The following is a 20,028-nucleotide window of genomic DNA, read 5'->3' on the forward strand; positions in this document are numbered from 1 at the left end:
GTCAAAAAAACATTTTATTTCTAAAACTAAAAACTAAACTTTTCATTAAAAAAAAACACAAGTTTGTATCGTAACTTATTTTTGGGACATGCTGTATGGTTGAAAAAATTTTTAGGTGATGTACTAGATTAGTTAGTTATCAGTGTCCTATTATTTAAAAGTCACCCTGACACCTTGTATGTCAATTGGTTCTGCACAAAATTGGGCCCCAAACAACGCAGAGTTTAATACGATATTTTCATTACAACACAAAAATTCCGAATTCCAAGCATTGGCACGTCGCCAAATACAGAATCGACGAGGAATTTAAAACACTCACTCCCAGTTTTGATTTTACCACCGATTTGATCGGTTGATAAAAAAATAGGTTATTCGAGTTAACCTACTTGGTTATCAACCCCACCTCAAAAAACAACCCTAACTAACACCATAACCACAGACAACTGGAGTCATCGGGGCACCCGGCCATCGATCGAGGAACCTCCTGGTGCACGTCGTCGGTTTCCGAGTCTGCGCCAACGTTCGAAATTACGTCAACATTGCAATTAGTTAAAACAAAGGTTGAAGGTTATTTTTTCATAATTAGGCTCTTTTTACTTCACCACCCACTTGGATGGAGACTGAAAGGAAGCTACATGCAAGAGGAGGTTTCATTTGTATGGAAATGGGCCAAATGCAAACTCAGGTAGAGCGAAGTAACAAAATTTTTAAGTTAAGAAAAACTAATTACTTTCGAAACATTTTGGTTTTGGTCAAATATGACAAATTTTTGAACGCCTTAGTGAGTTTTTCACCCAGGAACGCCTCGACAAAAATAGTATTTTTTTCCTTTCAGCTTTTTAAGAGTTTTAGTGCGTTTTCAGCCAAAAAAAAAATGTTTTTTTTAAACCAACCGTAAAATCAGTAAATTAGGCGGAAAATAAAATATTGTTTGCCTTTTTTTGAGAGTTTTGGTGTGTTTTTCAGTCAGAAATGTAAAATTTCGTCTACAGTAGGTCGAAAAATCACCAAATCACGACAAAAATGGTCAATAAATTAGGTAGAGAGAAGTAACAAATTGGCTCGGATATTCGTAAATGGGCAGGATATTATATCGGAATAACTTAATATTCTTATGTGGAGTGAGTCTTCGAACTGAATTCCCTGTCGCGCTATAAAAGGAAATACTGAAAATGAAACTTTTGCCTGAAATATTTATGGACTTGTGAAAGAAGTTGACATAGTATTAAAAGCAATTTGCCATTTTTGTTTTTTACTGCCTTCGCAAACGATTATGAAACACTTGATCAAAATAAATGATCAAGAAAACTGAAATAAAAAATAAAAGACAAAACGTGTAATAATAATGAAAAAATTAACCGAAACACAAAGTAAATAAATTTCGTACACTTGTTTTAAGAAATTAGCAAAAGATTTCCCTATTTATACATTTTTATTTCAGTTTATCTCAGTTATGCAACATAAAAAGAAATATTTCGCTGTTCCAGTTTTAGTAAACACAATTATCTTTAAACACCAATAAAATATAGAATATTTACACGAAAATAAACAAACTTGTATGTAAATAGCATCTTAATTAGCTAAAATTTCCGCACATAAATGTAAGAATAATATTTTTTCTTTCATTTGAAAGAGACTAAAGCAAAATTAATGCTAATTGTAGTAATTAAAATGACCGATTTTGGGGAAAAAAACAAAAAAACGATCTTTTATTCAAAAATTTGTTTTTTTTTACCATTTTGAATTTTTGTTCTAAGTTTTGCACTAATGTATGGAAAGAATCAATCTGCAGAATTATTGATTTTTGAAACATTTTTTTGTGAAGGATTTGCCATATAAACCGCTTAAAAACGACTCAAATCGGTGGTTTTAAATCAAAAATTGAGCAAAACACAAATTTAGTACACAATATACTAAATACACATTTTCAGTTGGACATTTGACAGTAAAGAAAATTAATTATCGTTTATTCTTCAAATAATTATTTTTGTATTGACAGTAAAATCAAAGAAGCCAATTTTTAAAACAAAAATTTTAATTATTTTTCTTTTTATTGTCGAAAAATCTAAGACGTGTTCTGATTGGTTGATTTTAAACGACGTAATTGATTGGCTAAGGATCGACCAATGACACTCAACTTTAACGCAATAAATATTTTTTTACTTTTTATTGGTCTAATAATCGAAAATGCATGATTCATATTGGCTTTGGGGTTGGCTCCACCCATTGTGCAAAATTAGATCCAATTAAAGATAACTCACACTAAACGCTGATTTGTTATAAAAATTCGATTCAAAAATCAATAATTATTCACGATTTTTTAAATGGGTGGAGTTACTTATCGTTGCTAGGTTTTTGTAGGATTTTGGCCAATAACAAATAAAAACCGGTTTGTGCTCACCTTAGTGGTAATTACGTGAATGCGAAATGATTATTATTGGCCCTTGTAATCGAACCAATAAATTATCAAATGTGTCCAACCAATCAAATTTAAGATTTTGCAAAAACCTCATCGATTGGCCATAAAAAAAACTATTTTAATTCAATTTATATTTGTTTTGAAAAAGACGCAAAAATAATGAATTTAAGTTATTTTTCTAATTAGTCACAAAAAATTAATGTTAGATAAGGAATTATTTCGTCATTTTTTTTCTCAGTCGATTCCAAAAAAAATGCAGAAAAAGCTGTCATACGACTTTTAAAAATGATAAATTTCAATCCGTTTCCTCAATTGGCTTTAAAAAATTCATATCTTTTTCCCGTTTAGTTAACAAAATCGCAAATTTTTACTTTGCTCAGTTGGCAATAAAAAATTACTGTTACCAACAAATTGGCAATATTTAGACAATTTGTACAAATGAACGCAGAAATGATGAGTTTAAATTTAATTCTTCATTTGGCAATAAAATTAATCGTTTTAGTGGACTATAAATTTAAATTTGTTTCCCTCATTGGCTTCGAAAAAACTAATTTTGCAATTTTACGAATTTCCTATTTCTAAGATAAAAAGATTTATGTGTCGTCTTCATTTATCTCATTTTCACACAATTAAATAATTAGTTAGCTGTAGTCGTGAAACTACTAACATTATCATTGACATTGGCATCTACATTTTTGACCTTAATACAAACTTTGAACAACTGCAACTCTTCCTGTGCAATTACAATAATTGTAGTCAATGTATAGTCTGCGACATACTTAATGTTGCTACGTAATTATTGTGTTACCTGTAAAATTTCAAAATATTTCAGATCCCTAAACTATGTAAAAAGTCATAGCTATAAAAAGTTATCTTATTTTAGAATCTTAAATACTCGTAAATACCAATCCCCCTATTAAAAATTACTAAGTTGTATCAGGCGCACCTGACTAAAGGATTATTGGGCGAGCTATAATTTTCCACTTTTATAGTTGTTAACATAATTATTAAGAAATTACACAAGACTGCAAACCGTTATGCAGATAATTTCATATATTATAGTTGCAAACTATCTATTTATAAACAAAAAAAAAAATCACCTTGCTCTTGAAACCATTTGAATACATTTATAAAAGAAGAGTTGCCAAGTTTAAGCATTTTAATTGTTGTAAAAAGTCACGTAACCGGTCATAGCAACCAATTTTTAGGATCAAAGTTCATCAATTAACCACTAGAGTTATTTCTATGACTAATTTCTTTATTACGAACCTTCAGAACCACAGCAAATCGTGATTGCAAATTCCCCTACAATTCCAGATAATGTCTTCCAAGTTTTTCCATCCTGTGGAAATTAATTAAAGGAGCTTCAAGTAAAGTGAGTGCTGCGGAGATTGTAATCATTTTACTAATTTACAACTCTCTTGAAATTAAAGCTTTAAGAACTCACTTTTATGCCATTTGTGCATTACGAACAAATTAAAATAATTCTCACACAACAGTTAGATGATTTGAAAATGTCACTTATCCGACGGATAAACGAAATACCAGACTTGCTGGCATTTCACTCAACTGTTGCAGAAATGTCAACGACCCGCTTTTTTACGCCCGATAATTCTAAATTGGAGGAAGATAAAGCATCAAAAGTGCATTTCGTGAACTAATTGTAATTTACAAAAAAGAAAAGATTTATAAACCAAGCATCTATAATTAAAATCCATTAAATTCGAAGTTTGGGTGCACTTATCCTACATAAACAGGCTCAAAATAGCGAAGACAGCGTTTATGTCGGGATATGTAATAAATTTTATATTACCGCAAAGAAAAACATCACAAGAAAAAGTCGTTCTATTCAAAGAAAAATGCTTTTATTTTGAAAACTTCTTATAAACTGAAATTACATATTGTGCGATTCTGTGGAGAAATTTTGACACTGAAAAGCAATCATTCATATTTGAATAGTGTTTTTTGTCGTCTTCTTACAAATGTCCTTTCTATGGGGTGTTTTTGAATGATACAGAACTAAAAAAAAGGTTTGTTAAATCGCTTTGAGAGTTTTGGTGTGTTTTTCAGTCAAAAATGCAAAATTTCGTCCACAATAGGTCGAAAAATCACCAAATCACAACAAAAATGGTCAATAAATTACATCAAAAATGAAATAAATTTTGAATTTTTTGAAGNCTAGAAACATATTTTTTGCATTTTCTCAAAATTAAGCCAAAAAAATTCTGAGCTCTTCATAACAACGGTGTTCTTTGTCTTTGTTTGAGCTTTAAAGTCTGTTTTTGAGCCAAAAACCTAGTTTTTTTTTAAACATTCTGTTAAAAGGAAGCCCAAAACCACTAAATTAGGTCAAAAATAATATAAACTTTGATTTTCTCGAAAGTTTTAGTGCATTCTTCAGGCAGAATTTCGCAAAATTTTGGCAAAAATAAGCTAAAAATTCACGAAATTACGACAAAAGCAAAAAAAAATTGAGCCTTAAGACGTTTTTGGGTTAAGAAAAAATAATAAGTTTCGAAAAATTTTGCTAAAATCACTAAGTTTGGTTAAACATGACGAAATTTTGAAAGCCTTAGTGAGTTTTTCAGCCAGAAACACCACAAATTTTTAAAATCTCGACAAAAATGGTATTTTTTCTTCTCAGCTTTTCAAGAGTTTTAGTGTGTTTTTTAGCCAGAAATTTTTTGTCGCCTTTTTTAAGCGTTTAACCAAATTTTGTTTTTTTAGAAAACGAATCGTAAAATCAGTAAATTCAGTCGAAAATAAAATATCGTTGGCCTTTTTTTGAGAGTTTTGGTGTGTTTTTCAGTCAGAAATGCAAAATTTCGTCCACAATAGGTCGAAAAATCACCAAATCACGACAAAAATGGTCAATAAATTACATCAAAAATGAAATAAATTTTGAATTTTTTGAAGGTTGAGTGAGTTTTCTAGTTTTTCTTTCTAATTTTCTAGAAACATATTTTTTGTATTTTCTCAAAATTAAACTCATCATTCATATTTGAATAGTGTTTTTTGTCGTCTTCTTACAAATATCCTTTCTATGGAGTGTTTTTGAATGGTACAGAACTAAAATTCCCTATGCTAAATCAATTTTTACTTTCCGTATCAAAAGAATTACTTAAGCCCAAAATTTAGATTGAAGAAATTATTTTTATAAAAAACTTAAATTTAGAATGAATTCTGTACTAAAATCGAGGTTTGAAAATAGTTAAATCGCTTTATTTTAGAAAAAAAAACTTATTCAAACTATTATTTTGTTGAAATACTTTGATTCCGCCTTAAAATTTAGCCAAATCGATTGGAAATAGCACAAATTGCTTCATTTCAGCCTAAAATTAGTATTGAAGAAATTTATTATTTTTATAAAATACATTAATTCTATACTTAAATCGGGCAAAATTGGTTTGAAAATAGCAAAAATTGCTTTATTCCAGCCTAAAATTTAGATTGAAGCAATAATTTTTATAAAATAAATTAAATTTGAATTAATTCTGTATTAAAATTGAAAAAAATTAACAATAATTATATATTATGACGTAGCACGAAACAATTGGTAAAAATCGGTCGCACCATTCGGCCGCAAAGACCAAAAATTATACGGTTGAATATACAATATATTTAAAATTATGAAATATAATTTATTAAACAGTAAAATGTGATAAAATAAAAATAATAATAGGTACCAAACTAAAAAAAAATTGATGTTTTCCAAATAAGTTGGATAAGGAAAGTCGTGTGATGTTCACACCAGATTTTTTTCTTAAAAATTTTAATGAGGCTATCTTCTTTAGATACCCAAACATTATAAAAAAATAAAACTCACATAATTTATTTGTAATTTTAAAGCAACCCTGTATATTAATAATGATTGATAAAAACTTGGAAAAACAGAGATTTTTTTTCGTCGCCGTGGATTGTTAATTGATTTTGTATAAAAACACATTTTATTGCTCGCTTCAACCACAACAATAACTCATTTCATCAGCGTAAAAATCTAATAAAAAGGCAACGAAACATGAAAACAGTTTTTCCACATTATGACATAATAATTTAAGATGAAAAACTCACCTTTCTGTCCTATTATAAACGACATGATTCGTTTCATTCATAGCTACCGTGGTGGCCATTATGAAATCCGTGTCGGTAAAAACGACAGGTTCATCCGGTAAATCGACTTCTTGAGGTTTTGATTGTTGAAAGAACGTCACTCGTACTTTTTCTCGTTCGGTTCTGCAAAGAAAATAACTCTAATGAAATTTGAGAGAGAAACTTAATTAATTTGATTCAATAAACGTACTCACTTAAGCTACATTCAAATAAAGGTGTCATGAATTCCTTTGAAGGTATAACAGGAAGGAAACACAAAGTATCCTCTGTCATCTACTGATTCGATAATAACTTTCACGCGTTTGAAGAATTAATTATTTGTAACTTTCCCACTACTGATTTTACGAATTTTAATTCAAATGTTATTGACCCATGATTATTTTAACGCTTTGAATAGTAAAAAAGTGTAATTTTTCCACTATTGACACTGTATATTTGTTCAACAACTCACAGATGAGTAACAATGAACACAGGAGAATTTTGAGTTACTCAAGTATTACTTAACTCGACCTTGTGATACAGATTTAGATTAAATTAACTCATTGTCAATGTCTTTTCTGAGACACACAACTTAAAATGGTATTTTGTGTCACTTTTTTACAACCTCAAACTTATTCCCTTATTTAATTAAACAAATGTTTACAAACACATTAAAGCTTTAATTTTTTTAGCCAAAGACATGCTTCAGCAATTTCACAATTTTAATGTTTCCGCGCCAACACAGATTATTATTTTTCCAACCCAATAATCACCACAAAACTAACTGAAAACACCTAAATTATAAAAAAATAGGCGACTCTTCGCCAGTTTATAGTTCCCCAAGGAGGCAATGCCATCTCAGGATCGATTTTTCCGTCGTGTTAACTTTTAAATAAAAGTTTCCAGTCGAAAAGTCTCTCAACAGGTTCATTAATTTTCCAGTCAAAAAACAGATTCCAAAACCCAGTCTTTCTGTATCTAATTGATTTCAAAATGCTTTCGATCTTTCAACATCTATTGTAAAGCAAAATGGGGATTGAAAGAAATCTTAAAATCAACAAATCAAAAAACATTTGTTTTCTTGTCGTGTGTTTGAAATTAGACTCTAATTTAAATTGTTTTCAGCGGTAACACTATTTTTTTAATTGAAAATGTTGAAATAGAAGCAAAACAATATTATATCCACGAAAATGTTTGAGAAACTCAAATACTAAATTTTCTCAAAAACAACTTGAAAAATCGAGAGATAGTTTTGTTTTTCTAAATGTTATTTCACTCAACAAGGTAAAAAAAAATCGCTAAAATGGGTCAAAAAGTACATTATTTGTCCATTTCTGAGCGTTTTTAGCCAGAAACAGAACAATTTTGCAAAATTTCTTTACAAACAAACCGAAAATTTATCAAATTAGTTCAAAAGTAGTGTTATTTTTGCATTTTTAAAGTGTTTCAGAACGTTTTTAAATACAATTAGATTGAAATTGATATGATTTTAGCGTGTCTCGCTCGATTTAGTTCGTTTTTTTTTATAAATCGAATATTAGCCCAAATGTTAGCAAAATTATCTTTTATAATTTGATTTTTTAATTTTTGATATAGTAAATTGATGACACTAATTTTTTTTGATTTTTTTGAGCATTTTGAACGTTTTTTTAGGCACGTAGAAACTCAATTACTAAATTTTCTCAAAAACAACTTGAAAAATCGAGAGATAGATAAAATGGGTCAAAAAGTACATTATTTTGTTAATTTCTGAGCGTTTTAGTATGTTTTTAGCAAGAAACAGAACAATTTTGCAAAATTTCCTTAAAAACAAACCGAAAATTTATCAAATTAGGCCAAAACTAGTCTTAATTAATATTTTTAGAGTGTTTCAGTATGTTTTTAAAATACATTCAAGTTTTTGTAAAAACTGACAAAATTACAAAATTAGATTGAACCAGAAACTCATTTATTTTGCAAGATATTTGTCAAAACATGCTTAAACACAACAAAAATAAATCTAAATGGATGTTATTTCGTTTGTTTCATTCGATTTAGCTCTTTTTGAGTGAAATTTTGTCAAAAAAATAGGACGAAAAATACAAAATATGATTGAAAATGGTGTTAATTGCAAGATTTTGCTATAAAAATTAAAAAAAAACATCAAATTAAGTCATTATTTTTTTTAACGTTAACATCGGGTGACTGTAAATGATTGGCATTTTTTACCTCAAGTTGGTGTATTTTTGCATTTTTCGAGCATTTAAGCACATTTTTGAACAAATTTGCGAGATTTGTGTAAAAAGCGTAATAAAAAAAATAGATCATATAATCTGGTGAAAATAGGTATTAATTCAAACTGAATCATTAAATTCAATATTAATAAAATAATATTGGTAATGATTATTCTTTTGAATTTTGATGTGTCTGTAGATGAAATTTTATTGCGACATAAATACACATTTTCATCTTCGAGTTTAATAAAAATGAGACATTTTGTCAACACCAGAAAATCGATCGTTCACATTTATTCAAAAAACTTCAATCGACAACAATTTTTTTAATTCGTTGAAACGCAATTTTCGGACACTAATGTCCTTTTAATTACAGTAAATAATACTTTTGCAAAGATTCGCTTTATAAAACACAACGTTAGAATCGTAAACTTACAATACCGTAACAAAACTAAAAAAAACATAAAATAAGTGAGATTCTCTACAATTTTTCTTGACTCATAATAGCGCAAATAAGTTTAAAAACATACCTGTGCACGTCCATCGCGATAACGACAAACTAAAATAAATTGTGTTTACACAATGTGGTAAAAATGTATGTACATTACGGAACAACCGGGTCAGTGATGATATTGTGTATACATCATGCATGTTAAAAACCAAAAACACTGACTTATTTTTAGAACAACAAGCCGAAAAAGTGTCTAAATATCAACAAGCAACAATTGGCAATTTGCCAACACATCGGGCGTAACCACATTATAAATAGATTTTTATTTTAAACAAGAAAAAAAACTTTTTTAAATTATCAGGATATTGGAAACACGACTATCTTATCTAAGTCTACCTTAAATAAATTGGTACCACCTTCACAACCGCGAGACGAGTTCGATAAAACTGGCCTTGCTACATTCGTGTTGGTGATAGTATGAAGTCAACGATGACATCAGATGTATTTTGGCCCGTTTTCATAATTTGCGAGATTATGTAAAGAGTGGGTGTGATAATTCAAGAACGGCTAAAAGACCGACCAAAACAATCAGATAATCGATACAAATAATATTATCATCTTGAGATTTGGGCACGGTCTAGTGAAGACCTGTGATAATGCAGATTTCAATGTGAAACAGTGTTGCCAGCTCAAAACAATTAAATTCGCAAGTTCTGAGCTCAAAAGTTACTACACTTATTTTCACCAGAATACAATATTGTATGATTTATTTTTTTTAATATTGTCGAAGACTCATAAATCTCACAAATCTGATAGTAACGCTATTTTTTGGCTACTTTTTAATGAATTTTTGCTAAATCCCGGGTAACTATTAATGTTTATGACAAAAATCTATTAGCAACACTGAATTAATCCTTCTAAATTTGTTATATATGTATAAAAGTTTGACATTTAAATTTTAAAGTCAAGGTTACCAAACTAAAATTTTAAATTTGACACCAATTTGGGGTAAAAAATGACAATCATTTACAGTCACTCGATATTAACGTTTTTACTTAAAAAACATGCTAAAACATGCAAAATGCAAAAATAATGTCTTAATTTCATGTTTTTTTGGTTTGTTTTAGCAAAATCTTGCAATTAACAACATTTTCGACCATATTTTGTATTTTCTTGACAAAATTTCACTCAAAAAGAGCTAAATCGAATGAAACAAACGAAATAACATCCATTTAGATTTATTTTTGTTGTGCTTAAGGTTGTTTTACAATTTCTTGCAAAATAAATGAGTCTCTGGTTCAAAAACGAACTAAATCGAGCGAAACACGCTAAAATGATATCAATTTTCAATCTAATTTCGTAATTTTTCAGTCAGTTTTAGCAAAAATTTGAATGTATTTTGAAAACGTTCTGAAACACTTTAAAAATGCCAAAATAACACTAGTTTTGACCTAATTTGATAAATTTTCGGTTTGTTTTTAAGGAAATTTTGCAAAAGAGTTCTGTTTCTAGCTAAAAACATACTAAAACGCTCAGAAATGGACAAAATGATATACTTTTTGACACATTTTAGCAATTTTTTTTTACCTCGTTGAATAAAATATCATTTAAAAAAAACAAAACTGTCCCCCGATTTTTCAACTTGTTTTTGAGAAAATTTAGTATGAGTTTCTGCATGGTTGAAAAAACGTACAAAATGCTCAAAAAATACAAAAAAAAGTGTCATCATTATTGACTGAATTTACTATATCAATAATTAAAAAATCAAATAACAGAAAATAATTTTTTATGTATTTCAACAACGAAATTTTTTACGAAAGTTACTCAATATTCTTATCCTTCCTGTGACGAATTTCCGTTTTTTTCTGTTTGAACTGAAAAAAAAAGTTTTTAGTATTCCAAAAATTCATTACAAAATGTGTCAAAATCTCGAAAACGGTTTAAAAAAAACATTTTCTTATGTTTTTACAATAACGATTTTTTTTTACAACAGTTACTCAATATTCTCATCCTTCCTGTGACACATTTCTATTTTTTTCTGTTTGAACACTAAAAAAAGAAGTTTTTACTATTCCAAATTCATCACAAAACGTTCAAAATGTGGCAAATGTACTCGTCATAGAGCATTTTAACCGGTTCCAAAAAAACACATATTTTGAACTCTTATTTGAATTAAAATTTCTTTTTCCAATAACGAATTCTTTTTTTTAATTCACTCAATTTTCTCATCCCCCCTGTGACACACTTTTTTTATTTGAACAGTGATAAAAAAGAAATTATTAGTATTCTAAAAATGCATCACAAAATAACGTTTAAAATGGGTCAAAAACTTGGAAACTACTCATCGTAGACTTGTTCTAAAAAAATTCATCGTAAAGCATTTTAATTGGTTTAAAAAAAACACATTTTTTTATGTATTTACAATAACGAATTTTTTTACAAAAGTCACTCAACTTTTTCATGCCTAAACACTGAAAAAAGAAGAAGTTTTTAGTATTATAAAAATTCTTTACAAAATGTGTTAAAATATCGAAAACTACTCGTCATAGAGCATTTTAATCGGTTCCAAAAAAACATATTTGAACTCTTATTTGAATTTAAAAAACATTTTTTACATAAACATTTTTTTTAACAAAAGTCGCTCAATTTTGTCATCCCCTGTGAGTCCCGTGACACATTTAATTTTTTTTTATTTGAAAACTGAAAAAAGAATAATAGAAGATAATTTTACTAACATTTGGGCGAATACTCGATTTATAAAAATTATTTTAAAATAGGTACTTATTTTTTTGATGCTGAAACTCCAGTCACGTTTATAAAAAGTCATCAGAAATTAGAATTTTTTCAAAAGTTTTCACCAAATCATAAAAATCACCAGATCTGGTGAAATTTCACCAGATCTGGCAACACATTGTGAAGTTAATTTTAACGGCGCCATTCTGTTTACGTCACTTTGGCGCAGTTTACATCAAATTATGACACGGGAAAATATACTGCAGATCAGAGAAATGAGTGAAAATGAGTATAATTAACCAAATTTGCAAGCGGGTTTAAACTCCGGTGAAAAAAAAAAGAAACTATAAGAATAAACTATAAATTTATTATAAAAATTCAATAATTTGGTAATTAACAAAATAATTATGTGTGAAATTTGGTCAAAAATATTCAAGATTCCTTGTGTTGTAATTGCCAATACGAAACTGTAATCCATTTTCGTATTACGAAGATTGCAAAAACTTTAATAAACAGCTAGGTGTTTTCAAATTTATCAAGGATTTTATCGCAATTGTGTTTAAAAATGGTATTTAACACGCAAAAAACATCACAATAGTGAACTGTTGTCTTCCTGGCTGTAATGGAACATAAAGTTGCAAGTTATACGACCAAACTGACCTAAATTGATGAAGATTTAATTAAAAAGGTCAGAAGATACTTAGTACGTAGAATAAATTTAATAAGTCAATTTTTACGATGCTTCTCTTACGAAGATTTTTATTTATAAATATTATTTGTTCAATCTATTGGGTGGAAATTTTTTAATTAAAACTCTTTCTCACAAAGTGATGTTGGTGGAAAATTGTGTGCAAGACTGCAATTTCTCTTCTTATTTCTAAATGCAGCAAGAAAGATCTTTAAATTAAATTTACTGCATAATTATATCAGTCATCTCTATTGTAAAATATTTCCTTAGTTGTGTTTTTTATCAAACCCTTTCTGTTAAAGTTTTACAAATAAGTGTCGCATCTTAAAATGAAATAAAAAGATCGTGGGTTGTATAGAATTTTGCACATAACACAGATAATAAATTGACTCGACTTTATTACTCACCCTGACCCGCATTCTATTTTTGATGTTCCAATAAAATCTGAATTCAAACCAAAAATAATAAATAAAGTTTTTAATACTATGCTCTTGGCGATTAATTATTTACATTGTTGCACTAACAACAACAACAATATTTATGTTAGTTTTATGATTTTCCATGATCTGCTATTATAAGTTGTATCAACAAGAAAAGAATTTATACAGGGTGTTTACGCCTTGTTTTTATAATCTCAAAATTAATAAAAAAATATAAAACCCAAGAGACAAGTTTAACATTTTTTAAAGAACTCGATGTGTTGAGGTCTAATTTTACTCATGACAGAACGATTTAGCTCTTTTTTATCTTTTATAATTCAATTTTTGATATAGTAAAATAATGACACTAATTTATTTAGTATTTTTTTGAGCATTTTGCACGTTTTTTAGGCACGGAAAAACTCAAATACTAAATTTTCTCAAAAACAACTTTTCTAAATGTTATTTCACTCAACAAGGTAAAAAAAATGCTAAAATGAGTTAAAAAGTATATTATTTTGTCCATTTCTGAGCGTTTTAGTATCTTTTTAGCTAGAAACAGAACAATTTTGCAAAATTTCATTAAAAATAAACCGAAAGTTTATCAAATTAGGCCAAAATTAGTGTTATTTTTGCATTTTTAGAGTGTCTCAGCACGTTTTTAAAATACATTCAAATTTTTGCTAAAACTGACTGAAAAATTACGAAATTACCTATTTTAAAATAATTTTTATAAATCGAGTATTCGCCCAAATGTTAGTAAAATTATCTTCTGTTANGGTGATTTTTATGATTTGGTGAAAACTTTTGAAAAAATTCTAATTTCTGATGACTTTTTATAAACGTGACTGGAGTTTCAGCATCAAAAAAATAATTACCTATTTTAAAATAATTTTTATAAATCGAGTATTCGCCCAAATGTTAGTAAAATTATCTTCTGTTATTTGATTTTTTAATTATTGATATAGTAAACTCAGTCAATAATGATGACACTATTTTTTTTCTATTTTTTGAGCATTTTGCACGTTTTTTCAGCCATGCAGAAACTCACACTAAATTCTCTCAAAAACAAGTTGAAAAATTGAGAGATAGTTTCGTTTTTTTAAATAATATTTTACTCAACAAGGTAAAAAAAATGCTAAAATGAGTCAAAAAGCATATTATTTTGTGCATTTCTGAGCGTTTTAGTATGTTTTTAGCCAAAAACAAAACAATTTTGCAAAATTTCGTTAAAAATAAACCGAAAGTTTATCAAATTTGGTCAAAACTAGTGTTATTTTTGCATTTTTAAAGTGTTTCAGAACGTTTTTAAAATACATTGAAATTTTTGCTAAAACTAACTGAAAAATTACGAAATCTAATTTTATTTTAGCATGTCTCCCACGATTTAGTTCGTTTTTGAACCAGAGACTCATTTATTTTGCAAGATATTTGTCAAAACGTGCTTAAAACCAACAAAAATAAATCTAAATTGATGTTATTTCGTTTGTTTCATTTGCTTTAGCTCTTTTTGAGTAAAATTTTGTCAAAAAAAATAACAAAATATGGTCGAAAATGTTGCTAATTGCAAAATTTTGCTAAAACAAACCAAAAAAACATGAAATTAAGTCATTATTGTTGCCTTTATCAAGTGTTTTAGCATGTTTTTTAAGTAAAAACGTTAATATCGGGTGACTGTAAATGATTGTCATTTTTTACCTCAAGTTGGTGTCAAATTTAAAATTTTAGTTTGGCAACCTTGACTTTCAAATTCAAACGTCAAGCGCTTTTATAGGCAATTGTCATTCATATACTGCTGATTTAGCCGTCTGATGTAATAAATTAGAAAGACTACGAAAAATTCAGTGTTGCCAATAGATTTTTGTCACAAACATTAATAATTACCCGGTATTTGATTAAAAACTAGCCAAAAAAGTATAGAATTTATACAGGGTGTTTAGGACTTGTTTTTATAATCTCAAAATTAATAAAAAAATATAAAACCCAAAAAACAAGTTGAGCATTTTTTAAAGAACTCGATGTGTTGAGGTCTAATTTTACACATGACACAACGATTATTTTCAATTGAATTTATTATGTACTCTTATTTTGACTCCTACATACAATAAAGTTGTATTTCACCATTAATTTATAAGTCCATAAAAATTCTTAATGTAGCACCAAAACTAGAAATCCACGTGATAGCTAATATTTTTCTCGTTAGTCATCTCGCAGACTCTTTACTTTCACAAATTACCTAACATTAGTCTTGAGACTTGACCTAAAGTGTCAAAATTTGTATACCAACAAAAGAGAAATTAAACAGTTTGGCATCTATTAAAAATACCCCGGATCGATCCCCCAGTTATGCCATTCATCCTTTGTTAGGATTCGTTGGATACGCACCTCTATTGACGCCACTTTGATAGGAAGAGGACGCGTGACCACAAAAACACTCAAACTGACCACAAAAACACTCAAACTGACCTCAAAAAACCGACAAGTACCTCCTCACAAACCACCAATTTTCCAACTTGGATAAAACTGTGCGAGGTTATCAAATTATTACATCGAAATATTTTAACACTGGTTGGTACGCAACACGCTTCGAACGCCACGCCTTAAACATCGCGGATTGGTGATAGTTCGTTGTTTTGCAACGGAGCGCCACTATACAATCCACAAGTGGGTGATTACAGAGTTCTGTATTTTTAGACAGCTTTTGAGTGTGCGAACCGAAAGGACAGGATGTCCCATACATAGACATTTCATAATTATCTCAAAAATTACAAAAATATTTTAAGACTGTCATAGTCTATTAATATGTGTAATTTTATAACAGTCTAATGCAAAGAATGATGCGATAATTCTGTTAACCTTTAATCACACAAAAACAGAATCCAGATTTGGTGAAAACTTTTTAAAAAATTCTAATTTCTGATGGTTTTTTAGAAACGTGACTGTAGTTTCAGCAGAAAAATTATCTTTTATAATTTGAATTTTTAATTTTTGATATAGTAAAATAATGACTAGTTTTTTTGTAATTTTTTGAGCATTTTGTCCGTTTTTTTAGGCACGCAAAAACTCAAATACGAAATTTTCTCAAAAACAACTTGAAAAATCGAGAGATAGTTTTGTTTTTCTAAATGTTATTTCACTCAACAAGGTAAAAAATCGCGAAAATGGGTCAAAAAGTACATTATTTTGTCCATTTCGGAGCGTTTTAGTATGTTTTTAGCCAAAACAAAACAATTTTGCAAAATTTCGTTAAAAATAAACCGAAAGTTTATCAAATTAGGCCAAAACTAGTGTTATTTTTGCATTTTTAGAGAGTTTCAGCACGTTTTTAAAATACATTCAAATTTTTACTAAAACTGACTGAAAAATTACGAAATTACCTATTTTAAAATAATTTTTATAAATCGAGTATTCGCCCAAATGTTAGTAAAATTATCTTCTGTTATTTGACTTTTTAATTATTGATATATGTAGTAAACTCAGTCAATAATGATGACACTATTTTTTTTGTACTTTTTTGAGCATTTTGCACGTTTTTTCAACCATGCAGAAACTCATACCAAATTTTCTCAAAAACAAGTTGAAAAATCGATAATGATATTTTACTCAATAAGGAAAAAAATTGCTAAAATGAGTCAAAAAGTATATTATTTTGTCCATTTCTGAGCGTTTTAGTATGTTTTTTAGCTAGAAACAGAACTATTTTGCAAAATTTCCTTAAAAACAAACAAAATTTATCAAATTAGGTCAAAACTAGTGTTATTTTTGCATTTTTAAAGTGTTTTAGACTAAAAAAATTACGCAATTAGATTGAAATTGATATCATTTTAGCAAGTCTCGCTCGATTTAGTTCGTTTTTTTTTATAAATCGAATATTAGCCCATGTTAGTAAAATTATCTTTTATAATTTGATTTTTTAATTTTTGATATAGTATATAGTATATACAGGGTGCGCCAGAACTCGCGCCCCAGAGAAAATTTTCAAGTAAGGTAAGATACCAGGAACATGAAAAAAATGTTTAAAAAATTCTCTGTCAAAAAAATTTGACATTTATTTTTTGACATTTGACATTTTTTATATCTATTTAATGATACTGATGATCTTGTATATGTTTTTTTACAATTATATAGTAAACGGACAAAAATTTTGCCAATAAAAGCCACAAATAACATTGAACAGAGTTACAATTTAGGATACAGCTTCCTTGTTTTCTTTTTTAATAGCCTATACTAAAAAAACTTGGAAAATTATTTTTCCAACAGAAATAAATTGAGTCAAAATGCAAACTTTAAATCTTCATAACTTAGAAATTTTTATAGATAAAATTTTTTTAACATTTTTTCCATGTTCCTGGTATCATACCTTATATGGCATTTTTCTCTGGGGCGCGAGTTTTGGCGCACCCTGTATATATATATAGTAGTATTGTATTTTTTGAGCATTATTACGTTTTTTTAGGCACGCAAAAACTCAAATACTAAATTTTCTCAAAAACAACTTGAAAAATCGAGAAATAGTTTTGTTTTTCTAAATGTTATTTCACTCAACAAGGTAAAAAATCAACAAGGGTCAAAAAGTACCATTATTTTGTTAATTTCTGATGTTTTTAGCCAGAAACAACTATTTTGCAAAAAATGGTTGAAAACACACCGAAAATTTGTCAAATTAAGCGAAAACTAGTCTTATTTAATATTTTTAGCGTGTTTCAGAATGTTTTTAAAATACATTCAAATTTTTGTTAAAACTGACTGAAAAACTACAAAATTAGATTAAAAATTTATATCATTTTAGCGTATCTCGCTCGATTTAGTTCGTTTTTGAACCAGAGACTCATGTATTTTGCAAGATATTTGTCAAAACATACTTAAACACAACAAAAATAAATCTAAATTGATGTTATTTCGTTTGTTTCATTCGATTTACCTCTTTTTGAGTAAAATTTTGTTAAAAAAATAGGCCGAAAAATACAAAATATGATTGAAAATGGTGTTAATTGCTAAAACAAATCAAAAAACATCAAATTAAGTCATTATTTTTGTCTTTATCCAATGTTTTAGCATGTTTTTCAAATAACCTCAAGTTGGTGTCAAATTTAAAATCTTAGTTTGGCAACCTTGACTTTCAGATTCAAACGTCAAGCTTTTATAGACAATTGTCATTTATTTACGACGAGCGACTGCTGATTTAGCCTTCTGATGTAATAAATTAGAAAGATTACGAATAATTCAGTGTTACCAATAGATTTTTTGTCACAAACATTTATAGTTACCCAGTATTTAATTAAAAACTAGCCAAAAAAGTATAGAATTAAACCAAAATAACATAGCGTTACCTATTTTTGCATTTTTTGAGCATTTAAGCACATTTTTGAACAAATTTGCAAGATTTGTGTAAAAAGCGTGAATTTTCGACAGTAATAAAAAAATTTAGATCATATAATCTGGTGAAAATAGGTGTAAATCTGGTAACTTTTCATCACTTCCTGTCAAAATTAAAATCGCTAAACACCCATTATTTGGGCGAATAAAGAAAAACGGCGCCTCCAACAAACTCTTTCTTTGCATGACAACATTGTCTGTTATTAACCGTTTAATAAATGACTTGCGAAATGTTTATAATGAGCAGAGCAGTGTTTTTTTCCCCCCTTCAATACATAGTCTAGTACATACATGCAACTTTATGTTATTAAAAGCAATGACTTTAGTTTTTCCTACCCCGTGTAAAAATGCCAAACAATAACTCGTAGGCGCTGCAAGAAAAATCCCTATTATTCCATTCCATAATAGATTATTGTTTGAAATAGCACAGAAACACACCCGCCTTGAGCCATTATCCCATAAATTATATTTGATTAAAAATAGACTTACTCGGTTTGATCCTGATCGGTGGGAAATGATGGATTCGCATTCTCAGGAATTGGACTCGGCTCGGGTTCTTCTTGGACTGGACTTTCAAAAATAAGCGTTTCAACCATGGACCCCTTGGAACTACCAAACGATACCCTGCAAACGTGAGAATTCATTTTAAATAGCGTCCTAATAACCCACTTTCAACGATCGATAAATCGTTATATTTTCATAATTTTCTTGGTCTGCAAATGACATAAAAAAACAAACATTTCTATCAATTCTAACCATAAATAAATAGAAGCAGGTGGTTAAAAATTATTAAACAAAGCGATTATAAATAATCAAACTCATTTTATTGAGTTATTGAGTCGGTGTTTGTATGTTGTTTAGTAAAGTAAAAGAACAGGTGAGATCGGTTATCATTCATCATCGTGAACAGCAGGTTGCTGCTTTCCATGAGAACAATAATCGCAACTTTTATGGGAGGCTAGTTAGTTCTTTGTAATACGAGATTAACAGTTTATTACTCTGTTCTCGTTCAAACAAGTTTGCTAATGAAATTATTTATTCGAAGCGATTTACTCTTATTTATCATCTAAAAGTCAGGTATAAATATTAATAATGTAACATTTTTTTCTCTAGCGAAACGAAAAGATGTAATTTTTTCTTAGCAATGTAACAAAACTTGTGTCATGTAAACGTTTTTTTTTTCAAAAATATCGTTTAATACCTAAAGTTTTTTTTTTTTAATGGAAATGCCAAAGGGAGTTGGCAGTTCCGGTTTTTTGAATTAATTTGAAAACAATGTCATTAAACGTCAACACAAAAAATCGTCGAAGAAAACACCAAAAAAGAACAAATTCGGTACACTAACAGTTTTTAGAAATTTGGAAACGAATAGTTCGCAAGCAGGAAGTTAGAAAAAGGGCCCGTTAAAATGTAGACGCAATTTGCTAAACATTCTCAATTTTTAGAAAAAATTTACAACAATACAAAATATGTCAACTGACATTTTTTATTTTATTACTCTTTTAGTTAGTAAGTATATAATAAATCCAAAAAGAAGAAAATAAAATAAAAAAACTTAAAAAAGTTAGAGAAAGTTTTATACAAAGAGCTTTATATTCTTGTTCTTGCTTTATTTTATAAGGGATGATTGTTTTTTGTTT

The 20,028-nt window shown here is 28.4% G+C and overlaps 1 protein-coding gene across 1 annotated transcript in view; it reads right to left on the reverse strand.

The window, feature by feature from the left end:
* The window catches only part of LOC123005822, a 57,997-nt gene that overhangs the window by 8,707 nt on the left and 29,262 nt on the right, over positions 1-20,028 (reverse strand). The window contains exons 3-4 of the mRNA XM_044399813.1: positions 18,878-19,012; positions 6,491-6,652 (exon numbers count right to left, since the gene is read on the reverse strand). Of these exons, the coding sequence (XP_044255748.1) occupies positions 6,491-6,652; positions 18,878-19,012 (297 nt within the window). The remainder of the gene's footprint in view (positions 1-6,490; positions 6,653-18,877; positions 19,013-20,028) is intronic.

This window comes from Tribolium madens, unplaced genomic scaffold (assembly GCF_015345945.1).
Source record: "Tribolium madens isolate multiple individuals breed KSU strain unplaced genomic scaffold, Tmad_KSU_1.1 Scaffold_11;HRSCAF=98;Tcas5.2_LG3b, whole genome shotgun sequence".
In the NCBI taxonomy this organism is placed as follows: domain Eukaryota; kingdom Metazoa; phylum Arthropoda; class Insecta; order Coleoptera; family Tenebrionidae; genus Tribolium; species Tribolium madens.